Below are 19,063 nucleotides of genomic sequence, written 5' to 3' on the forward strand. Positions count from 1 at the left end.
TAACAAAACCATTTCTTGGTTTCACCTAATACCTGACAAATTTCCAAATTTTACTGATTGTCTCAAAATGTATTTTTACAGTTGGTTTCTTCAAATCAGGACTTAATTAAGTTCTTTATGTTCTATTTAATCATTATGCCCTCTGGCCTAACCTAGAGCAAACCCCTCCCTTTTTTTTTTTTTTTTTATGGTCAAGCCATTGACTCTTCAAAAACCAGACCACTTTTTTTTTTAATCTTTTTAATGTTTTTATTTATTTTTGAGAGAGAGAGAGAGAGAGAGGAAGAGAGAGACCGAGCATGAGTGGGGGAGGAGCAGAGAGAGTGAGAGACACAGAACCCGAAGCAGGCTCCAGGCTCTGAACTGTCAGCACAGAGCCCAACACAGGGCTCGAACCCACCATGAGATCATGACCTGAGCTGAAGTTGGATGCTTAACCAACTGAGCCACCCAGGTGCCCTCCTAGATCACTTTCTTGTACACTTTCATGTTCTGGATTAATCAGTTCACTTCTTTGTGATATCAGCTAACTTTTTCCTCTTTGTTCCTCTCATTTCTTAAAAACATTTACTCCGGAGGCTTGATTAGATTAAGTTTCAGTTCAGCAAGGATGCTTCATAATAGGTTTTCTATACATACATTACATCACAGGTTGAAGCAGTGTCTGGTTGAGGTAGAATCTAAATAAGGTCCATATGCTGCATTTGATTGATACTTCTAATCCATAAATTCTCCTCTCTTCTTTCTTTTTTTTTTTGCCTTGCAGTTTATTTGTTGAAGAAACTGGGATTTTACTGTAGCTTCCCATAGTCTGGGTTTTGCTAATTGCGTTCCTTTGCTATAGTTTAACATGTTTCAGTGTGCTTGGCATTTCCTTTAAATTGGCAATTGGAGCAAGAGGCTTGATCAGATTTAAATTAGATTTGATCTTCGTCCCCTCCTTTTGGTACAGAAACCAACTTCAGAGGTGGTATATGGGCTTTCATTGGGTGACCCTGTAACAGCTGGTTGTTTCTCCCATGTGTTAACAGCTATTGATGCTGACTACCTTAATTCATTAAAGAGGTATAAAATAGCAATAGTGTGATTTTATCATTCCTTGCTCATTTACCAACTGGAATACTTCTGTATAGAGAAACTATGCCTCATCCAGAATTTGGTTACCCAGTGGTAGTTTTTTGTTCATCTTGTTTTGGTTTGGTTTGGTTTGGTTTTTTGTTTTGAAAGGATAAAAGGTGCCCCCCCTCCCCCCTTGGCTTACTAGTTTTCAGAATAATGCATTGATTTACCAACATCCTCCAACATTTACCCAGCTCATTTGTTCAGTTTTATATATCATTAAGAACTACTAAATTTAGACATGTCGCTGGGTTTTAACCCATTGCAGTTGCCTTTATTGATGCTCCTGTTGTCCCAGGCTGGCTGCCGTGTTCTTTTGACATGACCATAGTAAGGAGGCATTGATAGATTCTTTACTATCTCATGTTTCAAGATACACAAGGTTCATCTTATGCCAACAGTGCATCTGCCATTTGCTGAAGAGTTACTAGTGTCAGTATTTGAAATCCCTATTTCAAAATTATAGTCAAAACCCCATGGGATTATACTGATACTGGATTGGTCATTGTTTCTAAGATTTTCAGTGGACAGAGATAAGAAATTTTGTGTGTGTTTGTTTTATATTTAAAGATAAAATACATAAAGGGGCGCCTGGGTGGCTCAGTTGGTTGAGCGTCCGACTTCAGCTCAGGTCATGATCTCACAGTTCATGAGTTTGAGCCCCGCATCGCGCTCTGTGCTGACAGCTTGGAGCCTGGAGCCTGCTTCAGATGCTGTGTCTCCCTCTCTCTGCCCCTTTCCCGCTCATGCTCTGTCTCTCTCTGTCTCTGAAAGATGAATAAATGTTAAAAAAATTATTTTAAATAAAAATAGATAAAATACATCATAAGTTCATACTGATGCTCTTAACTGAGCTTTATGGCTGTAAGGTTTTTATGCAGTGTTCTCTGTTTTAACATCTGTATCTTTTTTCCTACTGTGATCAAAATCTCAGTTCTCAAGGATACTACAGGTGATGGAATTAGAATGCCACATAGCTATTCATTTGCTTTATTCTACCTTATTCACAACTATCTCAACATGGTAGTGCTTACTCTCTCACTAAAAAATGATTACTGAAAACAGTTTAAATTTTTTTCCAGTTTTTTTGTTGTCCCTAGGATATACATTAAACTGTGTTTTACGAATCGTTTGGAGTAGTCCCTTTGTTATGGTTATGCTTTACCAACTGTATACAAATTTGGGTTCATTTATTTCATTTTACCCACTTAACATTAAATCTCTTCCTTTAGGTAGGAAGAGTGGAATTTCTCCTAAAAAATCAAAATACATGACTCCAATGCAGCAGAAACTAAATGAAGTCTATGAAGCTGTAAAGAACTATACTGATAAGAGGGGTCGCCGCCTCAGTGCCATATTTCTGAGGCTTCCCTCTAGATCTGAGCTGCCTGACTACTACCTGACCATTAAAAAGCCCATGGACATGGAAAAAATTCGAAGTCACATGATGGCCAATAAATACCAAGATATAGACTCCATGGTTGAGGACTTCGTCATGATGTTTAACAATGCGTGTACATACAATGAGCCTGAGTCTTTGATCTACAAAGATGCTCTTGTCCTGCACAAAGTCCTGCTTGAAACTCGGAGAGACCTGGAGGGAGATGAGGACTCTCATGTCCCAAATGTGACCTTGCTGATTCAAGAGCTTATCCACAATCTTTTTGTGTCAGTCATGAGTCATCAGGATGATGAGGGAAGATGCTACAGTGATTCCTTAGCAGAAATTCCTGCTGTGGATCCCAACTTTCCAAACAAACCTCCTCTTACTTTTGACATAATTAGAAAGAATGTTGAAAATAATCGCTACCGGCGGCTTGATTTATTTCAAGAGCATATGTTTGAAGTCTTGGAAAGGGCGAGAAGGATGAATCGGTAAGTTTTCAAAGCTATTTCTTTTTGAGAAGGTGTGATATTTAAATACAAAACAGAAGAAGATTCTGCTTTGATATACTATTTCAGCTTAGGTACATGATTCCAGTTGGTGGGGTGCTGTTTTGAATTCTAATTTGCCACAAATTGTAGAGAGCAAGTATATGCTACAGGGCAGAGAAGTCACGTTGCTAAATCATCTAGGTCAGGACCTTTGAGAAAGAGTAGAGGACGGAGTTGAAGATCTGTTGAAAAGCATAAACTCTTAAAATATAGCCTTTCACAGAACACGTTTCAAAAGGATAAAATGTTTATAAATTGAAATCGTATTGTGATTTTCTCTTAAACTTTGAGTTCAGTCCGAGCATGCTTTAAATAAATGCAGATAGCCCTAAGTTCTTGATCTGAGGTTAGACTGATTTAAATTTGATCACCATTTCCTAAAAGGGTGGCTTCTTTTTTTTTAATCTCAGATTTCTCACTTCTAAGTGCCTTTTGTAGCATTAGAAGCACTGAAAGAAGCAGTCAAGTTTAATTTTCCATCAAATTTGAATTCCCTTTTAATTTTGATCTACAATATATCTTTGTCACATAACACTGGTATAAATCGATTATTAAAACAATTTCAGTTCAGTGGTTATGGCATGTCTTCTGGTTGCTCTTAGAGTCACTTGGGGAAATATAAAAAGCTAAAGATACAAACCTTTCTGGAGCTTATAGTGTACCATGCTGAAAGGAAACTTTTAGGCATTGGGTGTGAGGTAATTCTAGCTGGGGAATCTGGTGAAGCCTGCATTTGCTCTGGATTTTGAAAGAAAAATTAGTAATAAGGTATGCTCTTCCCATTAAGCACCTGCTCTTTATAAAGAAGCGTGCTGAGGGCGCGTGGGTGGCGCAGTCGGTTAAGCGTCCGACTTCAGCCAGGTCACGATCTCGCGGTCCGTGAGTTCGAGCCCCGCGTCAGGCTCTGGGCTGATGGCTCGGAGCCTGGAGCCTGTTTCCGATTCTGTGTCTCCCTCTCTCTCTGCCCCTCCCCCGTTCATGCTCTGTCTCTCTCTGTCCCAAAAAGTAAATTAAAATGTTGAAAAAAAAAATTAAAAAAAAAAAAAAAGCGTGCTGAACACTTTATGTAGATAGTCTCTAACCCTTGTAGCCATTCTAGATGATAATCTTCCCACTTTGCATATGAAGAAGTGGTACCTAAACTTATAGAAGTTGCCTAAAGTCACACAACTTGTAAGTGGTTCATCTTATTCTCCACCACAGAGCCAGTCACCAAGACACCAGTCATGGAGCCCAGCCATGGATGATAAGGCTTGTGCTCTGTGCTCTACGAGCTTGAAGCCTGAGAGTTGGGATCGGTCCTATGCTTGGGGAAGAATAATTCCAGGCATGAGACAACATATAACAACTTGATAGGTAGTAAAGACGGTGGAGTAGAAACTCTGCACTGGAGTTCTAAAAAAGACATGAGGCATCAGGAAAGAATGGGGGAATGGGTGGGATGCAAATAAGGCAAGTGGCCTGAGGAAAGGCATAGGGTTAGGAAACTAATATGTTCAAGAGATGGTGAAGTGGAGGTCAGATTGGAGAGGCCGTTGAATGATGACACATGTAGGAAATGGTCCTTATTTTCAACATTGGAGATACAAATGAAGAGAAAGATGGGGAGACATCTTGCAGTCAGAATTTACATTCATTATTTTCATTTATTCAACAAATGTTAATTGAGTGGCTACTAGTTATAAGTCTGTTCTAGATACATAGGATATACCAATGGACAAAACAGACAAATCCTGCTTTCATGGAGCTTAGACTTCATTTTTGTTCTCAGTTTTTTTAAATAGTTCTTAAATCTAAAGTCACCCCTCTCCTCCACCCCTGCCCCATCCCCATTACATCTTGGGGTTAGTTCTGTGAGTCTTCTAAAAGTGCATTTGTCTCTTAAATCATTAACAACTTTGTGTATCTTCTATAGATGACGTGACAATTTCAAGAAATAAACAGATTTGTATCTCTAGGAAATGAGCTCTTTTCATTCTCCCATTACTGACATGATTGATAATTTGCTTTTGAGGCCTGGGAGGTAGAGTCTAGGGTGCATTTATTTATATGATATAATGAGGAGTTTCACTCTTTGGCCCAGAGCTTTGCAAAACCATTTTTATGGGAAGCCATTTTTATCTTTGTGAATGAAGGTCATCTTATGACTGTTTATAGTACTTAAGGGTAACCCCATGCTGCTGAGGTAGAGATGCATCAGTTTAGTTGAATGATAAACCATCATTTTATCTACTTTGCCAGTAATGAAGATAGACATCTTAGGGACGCTTGGGTAACTTAGTTGGTTAAGCGTCCGACTTCAGTTCAGGTCATGATCTCACAGTTCGTGAGTTCGAGCCCCATGTTGGGCTCTCTGCTGTCAGCCCAGAGTCCATTTCAGATCCTCTGTCTCCCTCTCTCTCTGCCCCTTCTCCATGCACACTATTTATCAAAAATAAAAACATTAAGAAAAAAAGACCTCTCAGAAACATAATTTCATGAATTTAATGAAGTCCATATGCACTAGATTTCCGTGTTGATATCCAGCAGTGTTCATGTTTCTTTACACTCACCCCTACCTACCACTACCAGCCAGTATCAACTAGGACTTTACATCCTGAAACAGAAGGAGTCTGAAAAGTGAGGTGTAGAAAAGTTCACTCAGGACAGTGGTTTGTCCATCAGCAATACTCTGTAACAGCACAGCGCTGACTCATGCCAGTTAGCTGCTGGCTTTCCTAATATGCTGGCAGTATTCCTGAATTAAGTTCTCTGACTACCTTACAGGGACTTGGGACGACCAGGGCAATGGAAGCAGTAAGAGCTTCCTAAACTCTTATTTCATTCTACTGAATGTCTACGTTACAAATAAAGATTATATACTAGTAAGGGAATAAGAGCTCTTTGTTTTGCCAGCTTGAGTTTTTGTTCTTGTGCATACAGGGAATACCGAGCCTCTTAGATTAATAAATTAATTGTTCATATTACTTTGTTTAAATAAAACAGGAAAGATCTGTCAGATGTCTAATGGCTATGTACAGAACTTTCCTTACTAGACAACATGACATGATGGAGTTAGGAATCTCCCCTTTCAGTTTAACAGGGATTACCAAAAATGGATTTTCACTTTTTTTCTCAATGTTTTTTTTTTTTTTTTTTGGGACAGAGAGAAACAGAGCATGAATGGGGGAGGGGCAGAGAGAGAGGGAAACACAGCATCGGAAACAGGCTCCAGGCTCTGAGCCATCAGCCCAGAGCCTGACGCGGGGCTCGAACTCACGGACCGCGAGATCGTGACCTGGCTGAAGTCGGACGCTTAACCGACTGCGCCACCCAGGCACCCCTGGATTTTCACTTTAATTTTATACTTAAAATTGTAAGCTATTATAAAATGAATTTCAATGTCAAGTGAACAGGCTTCAGATATCTCTTCAGAAAACAGGCATCGAGATATCATAGGAATTTCTTCCTTTGACCACTTTTTGTATTGGTTTGCTACAAGTGTTAGCATTTCTGTAATTTGAAAGGATTTTTAAAACCTTTCCAGAAACATGCATTTAGGGTATTGTTGGCAGTGTTTTTAGATTGTTTGCCAGTTCACTTTTGTTGATGAGGAGAAGCATTCTGGAGGCTTTACTAAAACGTGATGCTCTAGTGGTCAGTGGCAACAGGCGGCTCACTGGGCTTGCTACACCTGCCACACTCCTCTGACCAGAATGTCTCTGTAGATGCTGCTGAGACTTTGTGGTTTCCTTTGTGAATGATTTTTCAGCCCCTGGGATTCTTAGTTAATAGAATTATGTTTAAGCGATCCTCAGACCATAGTGGAATAGAGATAGTAATAAAAGTTCTTCCAGTCTGAATTCTGAAGTTGATTTTTCCCAGGTCTCTCATTCTGTAAATGAAGAAAAAGTCTTTAAAAAGCTTTCAGTATGACAGATAATTATTTTTCTCTTGTTCACTATGTTGTCTCTGCTGATTCCCCAGCATTGTGTAGTTACTGCTGGGGAAACTAACATGAACACAGACTTTGAGGCCTGTCGCCGTTGTAGGGTGAATGCCCTCATGACTTTGCAGTTTAGGGTCAAATTTTTGCTGAGGCCTCCCAGCTTAGGCAAGGATGATACAGATTCAAAAAGAAGAAAGCCGACACTGCCTAAGTCTTCTGTTAACACTTTATATAATGTGTTGGTCCCTCAGTTAAGAGAAAGTAAAAATTAATCCAAGGATTAGATACAAGTGCTGTACACAGTGGGGAGGCTCGGTGTAGTCCTTGATTCTGGCTGCCCCCTTCTGTTGCCAAAATCAGTTGATATTTGCACCACATTTCTCCCCAAAAACCATATGAGGCCTTTTCTCTTATATGTGCTGTACAAGGAGTAAACCGTAAGGAAAAGCAGACTGGTGGCCATGGGACTCCTCCTTGAGGTCAAACAACACTTCAGATTCTGTTGTAAAACTTTTCAAGGAGATGCCCTACTGTACAGAAGTACCCTTATGTCCTGTAACATTATTGGTAACTAAACATGTAATCGAGGTGTGTAAAGGAAGCAGCTTGTATGTCAGTGGATACTCTTGATCCCCTTATAGGACAGACTCTGAAATATATGAGGATGCGGTGGAGCTGCAGCAGTTTTTTATTAAAATCCGTGATGAGCTCTGCAAAAATGGGGAGATCCTCCTATCACCAGCGCTCAGTTACACCACGAAGCACTTGCATAATGACGTGGAGAAAGAGAAAAAGGAAAAATTACCAAAAGAAATCGAGGAAGACAAATTAAAGAGAGAAGAAGAAAAAAGAGGTTGGTTTCTTTTCATCTTGTTAAATATGAGGAAACGTTATACTGTGTTCTAGTTGTGGTTCGCACTGGGAGCTGTGGGCATGAATCCTGTGTGTGTAAATGTTGACTCTTTCAAAATGATGTATTGATAGAAATGATTTTATCATCATCAGTTTGGTCATCAGACCGTTAAATGGGAAATTTCATGTGGCACAGCTGTTATCCTAGTATTTCAGGAACGGAGTCCGTTCGTTCACAAGTGTGGAAGCTCAACAGTCTAGTATTGTGAGGAGATAAAACCTAAGGAGCCCATCTGGAGCTAGAAAGCATTCTCAGCAGTGAGTGCATCAAGGCTCTACCCTGTCATTTAGTAGACTGACTTTCCTCCCGCAGACTCAGGCCAGATTAGTAGATGATACTTTGGTTGAACCACAGTACTAGGAGGAAATTTTTATTTTCATTTATCAACCCAAAAATGTTACTTGGAGTCACTTGCTAGAATTTAGAAATATTTTGACAGTGAGAACTCTTGTTAGAAATGTGACCATTTCTAGGGGCGCCTGGGTGGCTCAGTCGGTTGAGGGTCCGACTTCAGCTCAGGTCATGATCTCACGGTTCGTGGGTTCAAGCCCCGCCTCGGGCTCTGTGCCAACAGCTGGGAGCCTGGAGCCGGCTTCAGATTCTGTGTCTCCCTCTCTCTCTCTGCCCCTCCCCCGCTGGTGCTCTGTTTCTCTCTGCCTCTCAAAAATAAAGAAACGTAATAAAAAATTAAAACAAAAAAAAGAATTTGACCATTTCCGGGCTCTCACTGGAGTCACCACCATGGCCCACCAAGCCACGCATGCACGCTGCTCCTCACCCTGCCGGAGCTGGCGCTAATAGTTGTGCTGGCCGCAGCACTGGCACGGGGCTGGTGCAGGGCTGGGGCACTGCGCTCTGCCGCCGCTGCCTGCCTTCCCCCTCCCCGCGAGGACGTGGCATGCATGGCCTACTTCTGGACGCACATCTGTGACTGGGCAGCAGTATGCCCTACTTCCACCTGAACCTACTACCACAGTTGGTGGGCAACCTGCAGAAGAATCCATATGCTACACTCACCATGTCTGGCACACTCTAACTTCTACAGGAAGCATGGATTTGATCCCCAGAGTCCCTTCTGTGCTCACACAATAGTGTCAGGAATTATTACCGAGGCCAATGAAATGGAAATGGTCTTTGCCAAGGGTTCACTGTTCATCCGACACCCTGGTTTGAAAACCTGGCCTTGCAACCATCATTGGTTTTTTGCTAAGTTGAATATAACCAAACCTCCGGGTCCTGGACTACTTTGGTGGACCAAAAATAGGGCCACCTCAAGAATATTATGTCATATTTCAGTGAAGCAGAAAATAGATTTAACAACATACGTGAGGTTGCTTAGAATGGCTCAAATAAGGTTTGAAGGGATTAATGTTTCTCTGTGGAATGTTTCCCAGATTAACTAGTTTTCTTTCACGTGCTGGTTTGTTTATTTGCTTGCTTGCCTGTTTATAAAATACAGTTGGACTGTTCGTGGATTTCTTGGAAGATGTGGTTGCTAGATTTCTTTCACATTTTGAAGCCATTTTCATAGAGGTATCTTTCATTACAAGTTTTTCTTCTTCAATTGCAAATAATTTTCAAACTGTGCTCCTTGAAGAGGAGCAAGTACCAGATTCAGATTGCCCATTGGCATTTGAAGGTACTCAAAGATGTGTTCTTAATTCCTGGAAGCCATCGTGTTGGAGAGAGGACCTCACTCACCCACAGCTGTGTCTGAACTGCCCAAGTCTGTCCGGCGGGACTGGCCTGTGTTACTGTGCACATGTGTATGTGTGGCCAAGCCACACCTGGTGAGACACAAATGGAACTTCCACCTCATGGTCCATTTGTGTCTGACAGGACTGGATGTTATTGATCCAACATAGGGCAAGACCATTTCTTATAAAGAACTTTTTTTTTTTCCACTTTTCAAATCTAAAGTAATAACTACCTTACCTAGAGCAAAAGTTCATAAAACTTTTCCTGAATTTGATTTCCCCACCTAGGTGGACACTGTATAATCAGTGTCCTCCACTCAAAACACATACATACACACATGTATACTTTCATTTTACTTTTATTTTATTTTATTTTATTTTATTTTATTTTATTTTATTTTATTTTATTATTTATTTGTTGCCCATAAGTGGGCTTGCAAAAGAAAAAAGGATGCAGGGAATTTTGTGTAAGTCATTTCTGGTGTTCTTTTTTAAGGTGTACCAGACATGGACCAACTTAGGTCAGGTCCAAAACTCCATGCCCCCAACTTCACTCTGTAGCTTTTCTTTTTTTTTTTTTTTTTAAAAACGTTTATTCATTTTTGAGAGACAAGGCATGAGTGGGGGAGGGGCAGAGAGAGAGAGAAAGACACAGCATCAGAAGCAGGCTCCAGGCCCCAAGCTGTCCACACAGAGCCCAGCGCGGGGCTCGAACCCATGAACCGTGGGATCATGACCTGAGCCGAAGTTGGACACTTAACCAACTGAGCCACCCAGGTGCCCCCACTCTGTAGCTTTTTAAATAATGCTGCTCTCAGTAGTGTCCTAAGGCTTCCTTAGTTGCTGTAAATCTTTAAATGGTTCCCGTGCTGTTACTACCTTAACCGGGTCGTCAGGGAGAAGATAATGTTAAAAAAAAAAAAAAAAAATCACATTTCTTCAGGAAAGAAGAGACTGTTTGCTTTTACCATCTATTTACATGATTTCAGAAGATGATATAAGGTCTCATACAGAGGTGTGTCAGGAACCAAGGTGCTTAATCCTTACATGGCCGAAAGAAAGGAAGTTGAATATAAGTCATTATGTTTGAAAACTACAAAATGAATTTACCTGAAATGCAGCAAATAGCTTCTGTTTAAGAAAAATGATTTATATAAACCTGGTAAAATAGCTTTTTTACTCAGAATAATAAGAAGCATTATTGTAATGAAAAAAATTTGATCATTTCTTGTAAAGTTTTTATCATTTTTATTTATTTTCATGAGATAGCTGTCTTTTTTTTTTTTTTTTTTTTGAGCATAGTTGACACACAACGTTACATTAGTTTCAGGTGCATATCTTGTAAATTTTGAGTTCACATAGATACCTAGACTATGTGATTTTCTGAGAGTTAATTAGTTTCAACATCACATCTGCTCCTTAGGGCTTTTTTTTTTCCTTAGGCCAGAAAACAAAGTTGATTTGAAGCAAATTCTTATAAGCAGTGGCATATGCAAAGACGAGAAGGGAACCTGGTTGGTGAGAATAATTTACCAGCATAAGGCTATCTGCAAGACCCAGTGACTTTTCTGCCAGAGGAGATGTACTGATTCAGGATGGCGAGAGTGTATGGGCAGGGGATGTCTTTGCCAGCTAAAAGTGGTCGATGCAGAGATAAACGGGCCAACATTACAGTTGAGGGTGAGGACTATCCTGGAAGTCAGCCATAGAGGAGTGAGCTAGCTCTCACCACGTTCTTGGCTGACTGGGAAACCATGCCTGTGCAAAGGAGCTAGGAGAACCATTTTGCAAGCAAAATGCAAGCGGTCCTTGGACATTGGTTACAGCTTTGAGTGGGTCCCCCAAGCCACATGCACATCAGTCATTGGAAGGTGAATCCTTAAAAGTTTTAAGTGTTTGAGGACAGTCTTCACCTAAATCATTGGCTGACCCATAGCTAAGCAGACTTAGGAGCAAACCCTCATGCCATGTATTCTAGTATACTTATATTGGGAGTCTCGACGGAAGAGAAAGAAAGCGGGAGGGAATACTTGAAGACATAATGGCTGAAAACTTCAAATTTGATGGAGAACATTAACCTACAGCTCTAAGAGCACTAAGAGAACACAGAGAGACCACATCTAGGTACACCATAAACTACTGAAAGAGAAAACTGTGAAAGTAGCAAAACTTCTCAGGTCCAAGAAAACAGAAATATGATAATGGTTCATAAGAAATCATGGAAACCAGAAAGCAGTGACACGATATTCAAAGTGCTGAAAGGGACAAAAACTGAACCAACAATTGTATATCCAGTGACACCATCTTTCAAAAATGAAGCTGAAATAAGACATTCCTAGATAAACAGAAACAGAATTCACTGCTGCCAGATCTTCCCTATAAGAAATCCTAAAGGAAGAGCTTCAGCCCAAAAGAAAACACCACCAGATGGTTGACTCAAATCCATAAGAAGGACTGAAGAGTAGTGGAAATGGTAAATATGTGGGTAAATATAAAACACTATATATTTTTTCTCTTCTCTTAATTTCTTTAGAAAACATTAGATTGTTTAAAGAAATAGTTACATCATCAATTTTAGGTTTACAGCATTTATAGAAGTAATGTATGTGAACAGTAGTAGCACAAAGGAATGGAGCTATTTTGGAGCAAAGTTGCACTATTTAACAAAATCAAGTCAGTATTAACCTGAAGTAGATGGTGATAAGTGAAAGATGCATACCGTAATGCCACTAAAAAGAAATAGCAATAAAAATCCAACATAGAATTAAAATGGTACACCAGAAATACTTGCTTAAAAGAAGGCAGTAAGGAAGGAAAAGAGGAACAAAAAACGTAAGACGTAAAAAAAACAAACAAACAAACAAAAAAAACCCAAGTAGCAAATGGTAGATGTGAATTCATTCATAGCAATAATTATATTACATGTTGCAAATAGACTAAGCACTCCAATCAAAATACAGACTGAATTTTAAGAGATCCAACTCTGTGCTGTGTGTAAGAAACTCATTTTAGATTCGAAAACACAAATAGGTTGAAAGGAGAAGGAGGGGGAAAGATACACCGTGCAGATAGTAACTGTAGTGAGTTGGAATGGCTGTATTAACATCAATAGGCTTTTTTTTTTTTAAGTTTATTTATTTATTTTGAAAGAGAGCAAGCACTAACAGAGAACGAGCAGAGAAAGAGGGAGAGAGAGACAATCCCAAGAAGGCTCTGCACAGGCAGCACAGAGCCCGACCCAGGGTTTGAACTCATGAATTCTGAGATCATGCCCTGAGGTGAAGCCAAGAGTCGGATGCTTAACTGACTGAGCCACCCAGGCATCTCTCAGATAGACTTTAAGAGAAGAAATATTGCTGAAGACAAAGAGGGATATCTCATAATATTAAAAGGGTGGGGACATTGGAACATATAATATTTATCAATGTATATACACCTAACAATGGAGCCTGGAAATACATAAAGCAAAACTGACCATAATGGAAAAGAGAAATTGTTTAGCAATTAAGTCTCAATACTCCTTTCTCAGCAATGATAGACCAAGTACACCAAAAATCAATACTCTTTTCTCAGCAATTGATAGACCAACTAGCAAAAAGTACAGAAGACTTGAATATGGACTGAAAGTTTGTCTCCCCAAAATTCATATATCGTAGCCTCATCTCCAGTGTGATGTATTTGGAGGTCAGGCCTTTAGGAGGTAATTGAATGTGGTCATAGAGGTGGAGCCACCACAATGGGCTCATTACCATTATAAGGGGATGAAGAGCAAGAAGACAACTGTCCATGAACCAGAAAGTGGACTTCTCACCAGAAACTACGTCTGCTGGCACCTTGATCTTGGATTTCTTACCCCCCAGAACTATGAGAAATCAATGCTGTTTAAGCCACCCTGGCTGTGGTAGGTTTTTTATAGCAGCCTGAGCTGACTAAGATGGACTGTCAACCAGCTTGACCTGACTGAGATGTGAAACACTGCACCCAAGGACTGCAAAATGCACATTCTTATCAAGCACACATGGAACATTATCTCGGATGGACCATAGGTCATGAAACAAGTTTCAGAAGATTTAAAAGGATTGAAATCATACCCAGTTTTCTGAACACAATGGGATTAGACTAGAAATCAGCAACAGAAAGAAAGCTGGAAAATCCCCAAATATTTGAAAATGAAGCAGTACACTTCTAAATAATCCGTGGATCATAGAAGATATTGCAAGGACAATTAGGAAAATCTTGAATTGAACCCAAATGAAAAACACAGTATATTAAAATTTATGGGATATAGCTAAAGGAGTTTGTGAAGGGAAACTTATAGCTTTAGATACATATACCAGGAAAGGAATAAAGAGCTAAAATAAGTCTACGTTTGCACCTCAAGAAGTTAGCAAAAGAAAAGCCAATCACACTTGAAGTAGAAATACTAAAGATCAGGGGTGCCTGGGTGGCTCAGTTGGTTAAGCGGCCGACTTCGGCTCAGTCATGATCTCGCGGTCCGTGAGTTCGAGCCCCGCGTCGGGCTCTGTGCTGACAGCTCAGAGCCTGGAGCCTGTTTCAGATTCTGTGTCTCCCTCTCTCTGACCCTCCCCTGTTCATGCTTTGTCTCTCTCTGTCTCAAAAATAAATAAACGTTAAAAAAAAAATACTAAAGATCAGAATGGAAATCAGTGAAAGAGAAAACAGAAAATGCCAGTGCTGTAATGGGTATGACATTTAGGACAATTCACATTGTTTCTACTGACAAAATTTCTTATACTTGAGATTTTTTTTTTTTTTTTAAGTTTTGTTGACACTTTATCTGGTGATACAAAATTAGCGACAGCTGTGTTTTTGTATTAACTACCAGAACTAAGTACTCAAAGGTAAGTAAGCAAAAGTAAAACAATATGAAGGACTTGTCACCTAAATGTGGCAGGTTGTACAGATGCCTACTACTGGTACATTCCAAAACACCTCTAAAATGATGGAAAATGGATTTTAAAGCAAAACAAAAGACATAAATGTAAAGCATTCCCCTCCCTCAAAAAAAAAAAAAAAAGGGAAACCATTGAAAAGGAGATGGTGGCAATGGGAATTTAGGAGCTACAAAATGTACGAGTAGGTTGCTAACACTGGCTTCAGTGCTGGCATCAGATGAAGACTTTAAGTAGGCCAATTCCTGTCTAGAATGGTGCAGGGATTAGAGCACCAGGTACTTCTACAAATGGAGGTGCTGAAAACAGGAGGATTAGTTAACTCTAAATTTGAGTTCAACCACCAGATCACTTCCCAACCTTTCCTGTGACTGTTTGCCTTCAAGAGTCTAGTCTGAGAGACAGCAGCATGCTGAAAGGTTAGAGGTACAGTTCTGAAGAGGGGGGTCATAAGAGGACTTATACTAAGTAGTGAGACCCCTTGTAACTCTTTTGCTCCAAGAATGCTGGCAGTCAGGCTTCTAGTTTTGAGACAGGAGATTTTTCTCTTGAGAAATGGATCAGGCAGTGGGGCAAAATTATGTACATAAAGAGCTTCTAGTCATTTTTTTTAGTATTTTGCTTTTAAATAGGAGCAGGTACTTAATTTAAATAGGATCAAATATTTAAGGCAAACCTCTAAGATGCAAGATAGAGAACAAAACAAAAAGAGAAAAAGGGCCTTGGAAAAAAACAAGGCAGATGGAGAAAAATTTTAAAAACAAAACAAAAACGGGTGCCTGGGTGGCTCAGTTGGTTGAGCATCCCACATCGGCTCAGGTCATGATCTCACGGTTTGTGTGAGCTCCATGCCCGGCTGTCTGCTGTCAGCTGTCAGCTCAGATCCTGCTTCAGATCCTCTGTACCCATCTCTCTCTGCCCTCCCCCTCTCATGCTCTCCCTCTCTCTCTCAAAAATAAACATTTAGGGGCACCTGGGTGGCTCTGTCAGTTGAGCATCTGACTTCAGGTCAGGTCATGATCTCGGGGTTCATGAGTTTGAGCCCCACATGGGCTCTCAGCTGTCAGTGCAGAGCCTGCTTCAGATCCTCTCTGCCTCTCCCCTGCTTGTGCTCTCCCTATCTCTTTCAAAAATAAATAAATATTAAAAATAATAATAATAAATAAATAATATATAAACACAAAAAAAAACTGATAAAGATTTAGACCTTCAGAGAGATGACAAGCTACTGCATCCATAAAATAAAAACAGGAGGCCATAAAAACGAATAGTCACAGAACAGAAAATTTCTTGGAAATTGAAAATACAGCAAACCAACAGAATGAGAGAAAATACTCACAAATCATACATCTGATAAGAGTCTGATGTCCAGGATATGTAAATTCTGTAACAAAACAATTCAAAACTGGGCAAAGTATGGAAACAGACCTGCCATCTCCAAAGAAATTGTACAGATGGCCGTAATCACATGAAGAATGTTCAATATCATTAATCATTAGGAGAATGCAAATCAAACCTGCATTGAGATACCACTTCTTTTTAGGATGGCTGTTATAAAAAACAAACAAACAAACAACAACCAGCAAGTGTTGTTGAGGATGTGGAGAAATTGGCGCCCTTATACATTGATGGTGGGAATGTAAAATGGTACCGCCATTATGGCAAAACAGTTTGGCAATTCCTTACAAAGGTAATCATTGAATTACCATGTGATCCATTAGTTCCACTCCTGGTGTATACCCAAAGAACTGGAAGCAGGGACTCCTGCACATAATTGTATACCAGTATCCAGAACAGCATTATTCACAAGAGGCAAAAGGCAGATTCAACCCAAGTGTCCAGTAACAACGGATGAATGTGGTACATATACATATAATAGAGTGTTATTCCCCCATAAAATGTAATGAAATGGTGATAACGACATGCTACAACACAGATGAACCTTGAAAACATTATGCTAACTGAAATAGGCCAGGCATGAAAGGACAAATAGTGTATGATTCCACTTACATAAGGTACCTAGAGTAGCAAATTCTTAGAGACAAAGTAGTATAGAGGTTACCAGGGTCTGGTGGGGATGAGAAATGTGCTTAATGGTTACAGAGTTTCTGTTTTTTAAGTTTATTTACTTTTGAGAGAGACAGAGACAGCACAAGTGGTGAAGGGGCAGAGAGAAAGAATCCCAAGCAGACTCCACACTGCCAGCACAGAGCCTGATATGGAGCTCAAACTCACGAAGAAGCCCTGAGATCATGACCTGAACTGAAACCAAGAGTCGGATGCTTAACTGACTGAGCCACAGGTGCCCTCAATGAAACTGTTTTTAAAAAATGATAGCAGAGGGGCGCCTGGGTGGCTCAGTTGGTTGAGCATCTGGCTCTTGAGTTCAGTTCATGTCATGATCTCATGGTTCTTGGGTTCGAGCCCCACATCAGACTCTGTACTGACAGTGCAGAGCCTGTTTTGGATGCTCTCTCTCTCCCTCTCTTTGTCCCTCCCCTGCTTGCATTCTCTCTTTCTCTCTCTCTCTCTCTCTCTCTCTCTCTCTCTCTCTCTCAAAAATAAATAAACTTAAAAAAAACTTTTTAAAATAAGGTCCCCTTTAAATAAAAACAATAGAGTGGGGTGAGGCGATAAGAGTGAGGGTGTTTAAGGGTACAATCTTGTAAGGAGTGGTAAATAGCCATGGAGAGCTAATGCACAGTAAAGTGAATATAGCCAATAGTACTGTACTATGATTAAGTAATGTGGTAAATGTCACTGTAGTGGCAACAATATATAAGTGTATTGAAGTAACTGGTTGTACAGCTTAAATTTACGCATTGATATATGTCAAATTGATTCATTTAAAAATTTTTTTAATGAGGAGCCCCCCAGGTGGTTCAGTCAGTTGAACGTCTGACTTCGGCTCAGGTGATGATCTTGCAGTTCATGAGTTCCAGCCCCACATCAGGTTCACTGCTGTCAGCACAGAGCCTGCTTCAGGTCCTCTGTCCCCCTCACTGCCCCTCGCCTGCTTGCACTCTCCTAAAAATAAAGAAATACATACATACATAAATATATATATATTTTTAATGATAGCAGAAAGGAATCATTTAGAGAAGGATTAGAAGATGAAGTGGAAGAAATCTCAAGAGGTAGTAGAACAACAACAAATGAACAAAGGAGAGAGATAACCAAAGATCAGCCCAGGAGGCCAGAATCCAAGTAATTGCAGACATAGTTCTGCTAAGCTTTCTGCCACTGTGTAACAAGGACCCCCTTTCCAGTAACATTTTCATTTCCACCTGAGCCTTCTACTGCCAAGTCTTTAATGTCCGTTTCTCTACCATAGTCTATGCAAGGCAACTGAGGCCTTTGCTCTGCTCAAAATTCTCCCAGTTTCTGTTACTGCCCAATTCCAAAGTTGCTTCATATTTTTTAGTTATTTGTTGCAATAACACCCTGCTGGCGGGTATCAAAATCTCATCTAAATATTATCAGCTTTATGAGCTCAAAAGCCTCCAATCTTATTTAAATCATTTAAGGGGCGCCTGGGTGGCTTGGTCAGTTAAGCATCCGACTTCGGCTCGGGTCATGATCTCACGGTCCGTGAGTTTGAGCCCCACATCGGGCTCTGTGCTGACAGCTCAGAGCCTGGAGCCTGTTTCAGATTCTGTGTCTCCCTCTCTCTCTGCCCCTCCCCTGTTCATGCTCTGTCTCTCTCTGTCTCAAAAATAAATAAATGTTAAAAAAAAATTTTTTTAATTAAATCATTTAAGTTGGTGTATATAGGTGAGGCTCTGGGTGTGACCCATCCTGGGACACAGTTCCTCTCCCTCTGTAGACCTATGAAAACAAAAACAAGTCCTTTGCTCCTACAATACATTGATGGGACATGCGTAGAATAATAATTAAGAGACATTCCCATTGAGAAAGGGAGAAATGGAAGGGAAAGGGCCTTCAATTCCAAGCAATCTTGAAATCCAGCAAGGCAGAACCATTAAGTTTCAAGGCCTAGAAATAGTCCTTTATGGCTCAGGACTCTGCCCTCTAAATCTTTCTTTTTCATATTTTCAGCTGAGTTGTTTTATCATCCTGTTTCCTGTCTCTAGAATTTGGGGGTTTTGTACTCTCTCTGTCCTTTTCCATACAGTTGACCGTGCTCTTGTTGGTGTATAATCTCAAGTACCTTGTGAATTTCTTGTATATGTTACAGGGATTCATTTGACTAATCGAATACTAGATAACATTTTCCACCAATATTGGCAAAACTTTAAAAAAATTAGAAATGTTGGAGCGTGAGAATGGAGAAACAGACCCTGTAGCCACACAGTGAGGGACTTAAATTGGTACAGAATTTGGGGGGGTTGGTTTGGAATAGGCATTTTAAAAACATTTAAAATGCTTCTTTCTAGCTGTCCTATTTATAGAAAATTACCATAAAGAAGTAATCAAAGATGTGGGCACAGTTTTATCTTAAAAAACAAAAACCCTGTGGTATTTGTAAATGATGGCTTGTATGGGAGCCATTAAAAAGTATTATTTAACAAAAATAAGTCCTATTGAAAAGCATTAA

The 19,063-nt window shown here is 40.0% G+C and overlaps 1 protein-coding gene across 32 annotated transcripts in view; it reads left to right on the top strand.

Annotated features, from left to right (window-relative positions):
* PBRM1 (polybromo 1) overlaps positions 1 to 19,063 on the top strand; it is a 117,836-nt gene that overhangs the window by 62,958 nt on the left and 35,815 nt on the right. For all 32 annotated transcript variants that reach the window (XM_040454833.1, XM_040454837.1, XM_040454826.1 and 29 more), the window contains 2 exons: positions 2,352 to 2,994; positions 7,624 to 7,835. In XM_040454833.1, the coding sequence (XP_040310767.1) occupies positions 2,352 to 2,994; positions 7,624 to 7,835 (855 nt within the window). The remainder of the gene's footprint in view (positions 1 to 2,351; positions 2,995 to 7,623; positions 7,836 to 19,063) is intronic.

This window comes from Herpailurus yagouaroundi, unplaced genomic scaffold, assembly GCF_014898765.1.
Source record: "Herpailurus yagouaroundi ecotype Mexico unplaced genomic scaffold, PumYag 213, whole genome shotgun sequence".
Classification (NCBI taxonomy): Eukaryota; Metazoa; Chordata; class Mammalia; order Carnivora; family Felidae; genus Herpailurus; species Herpailurus yagouaroundi.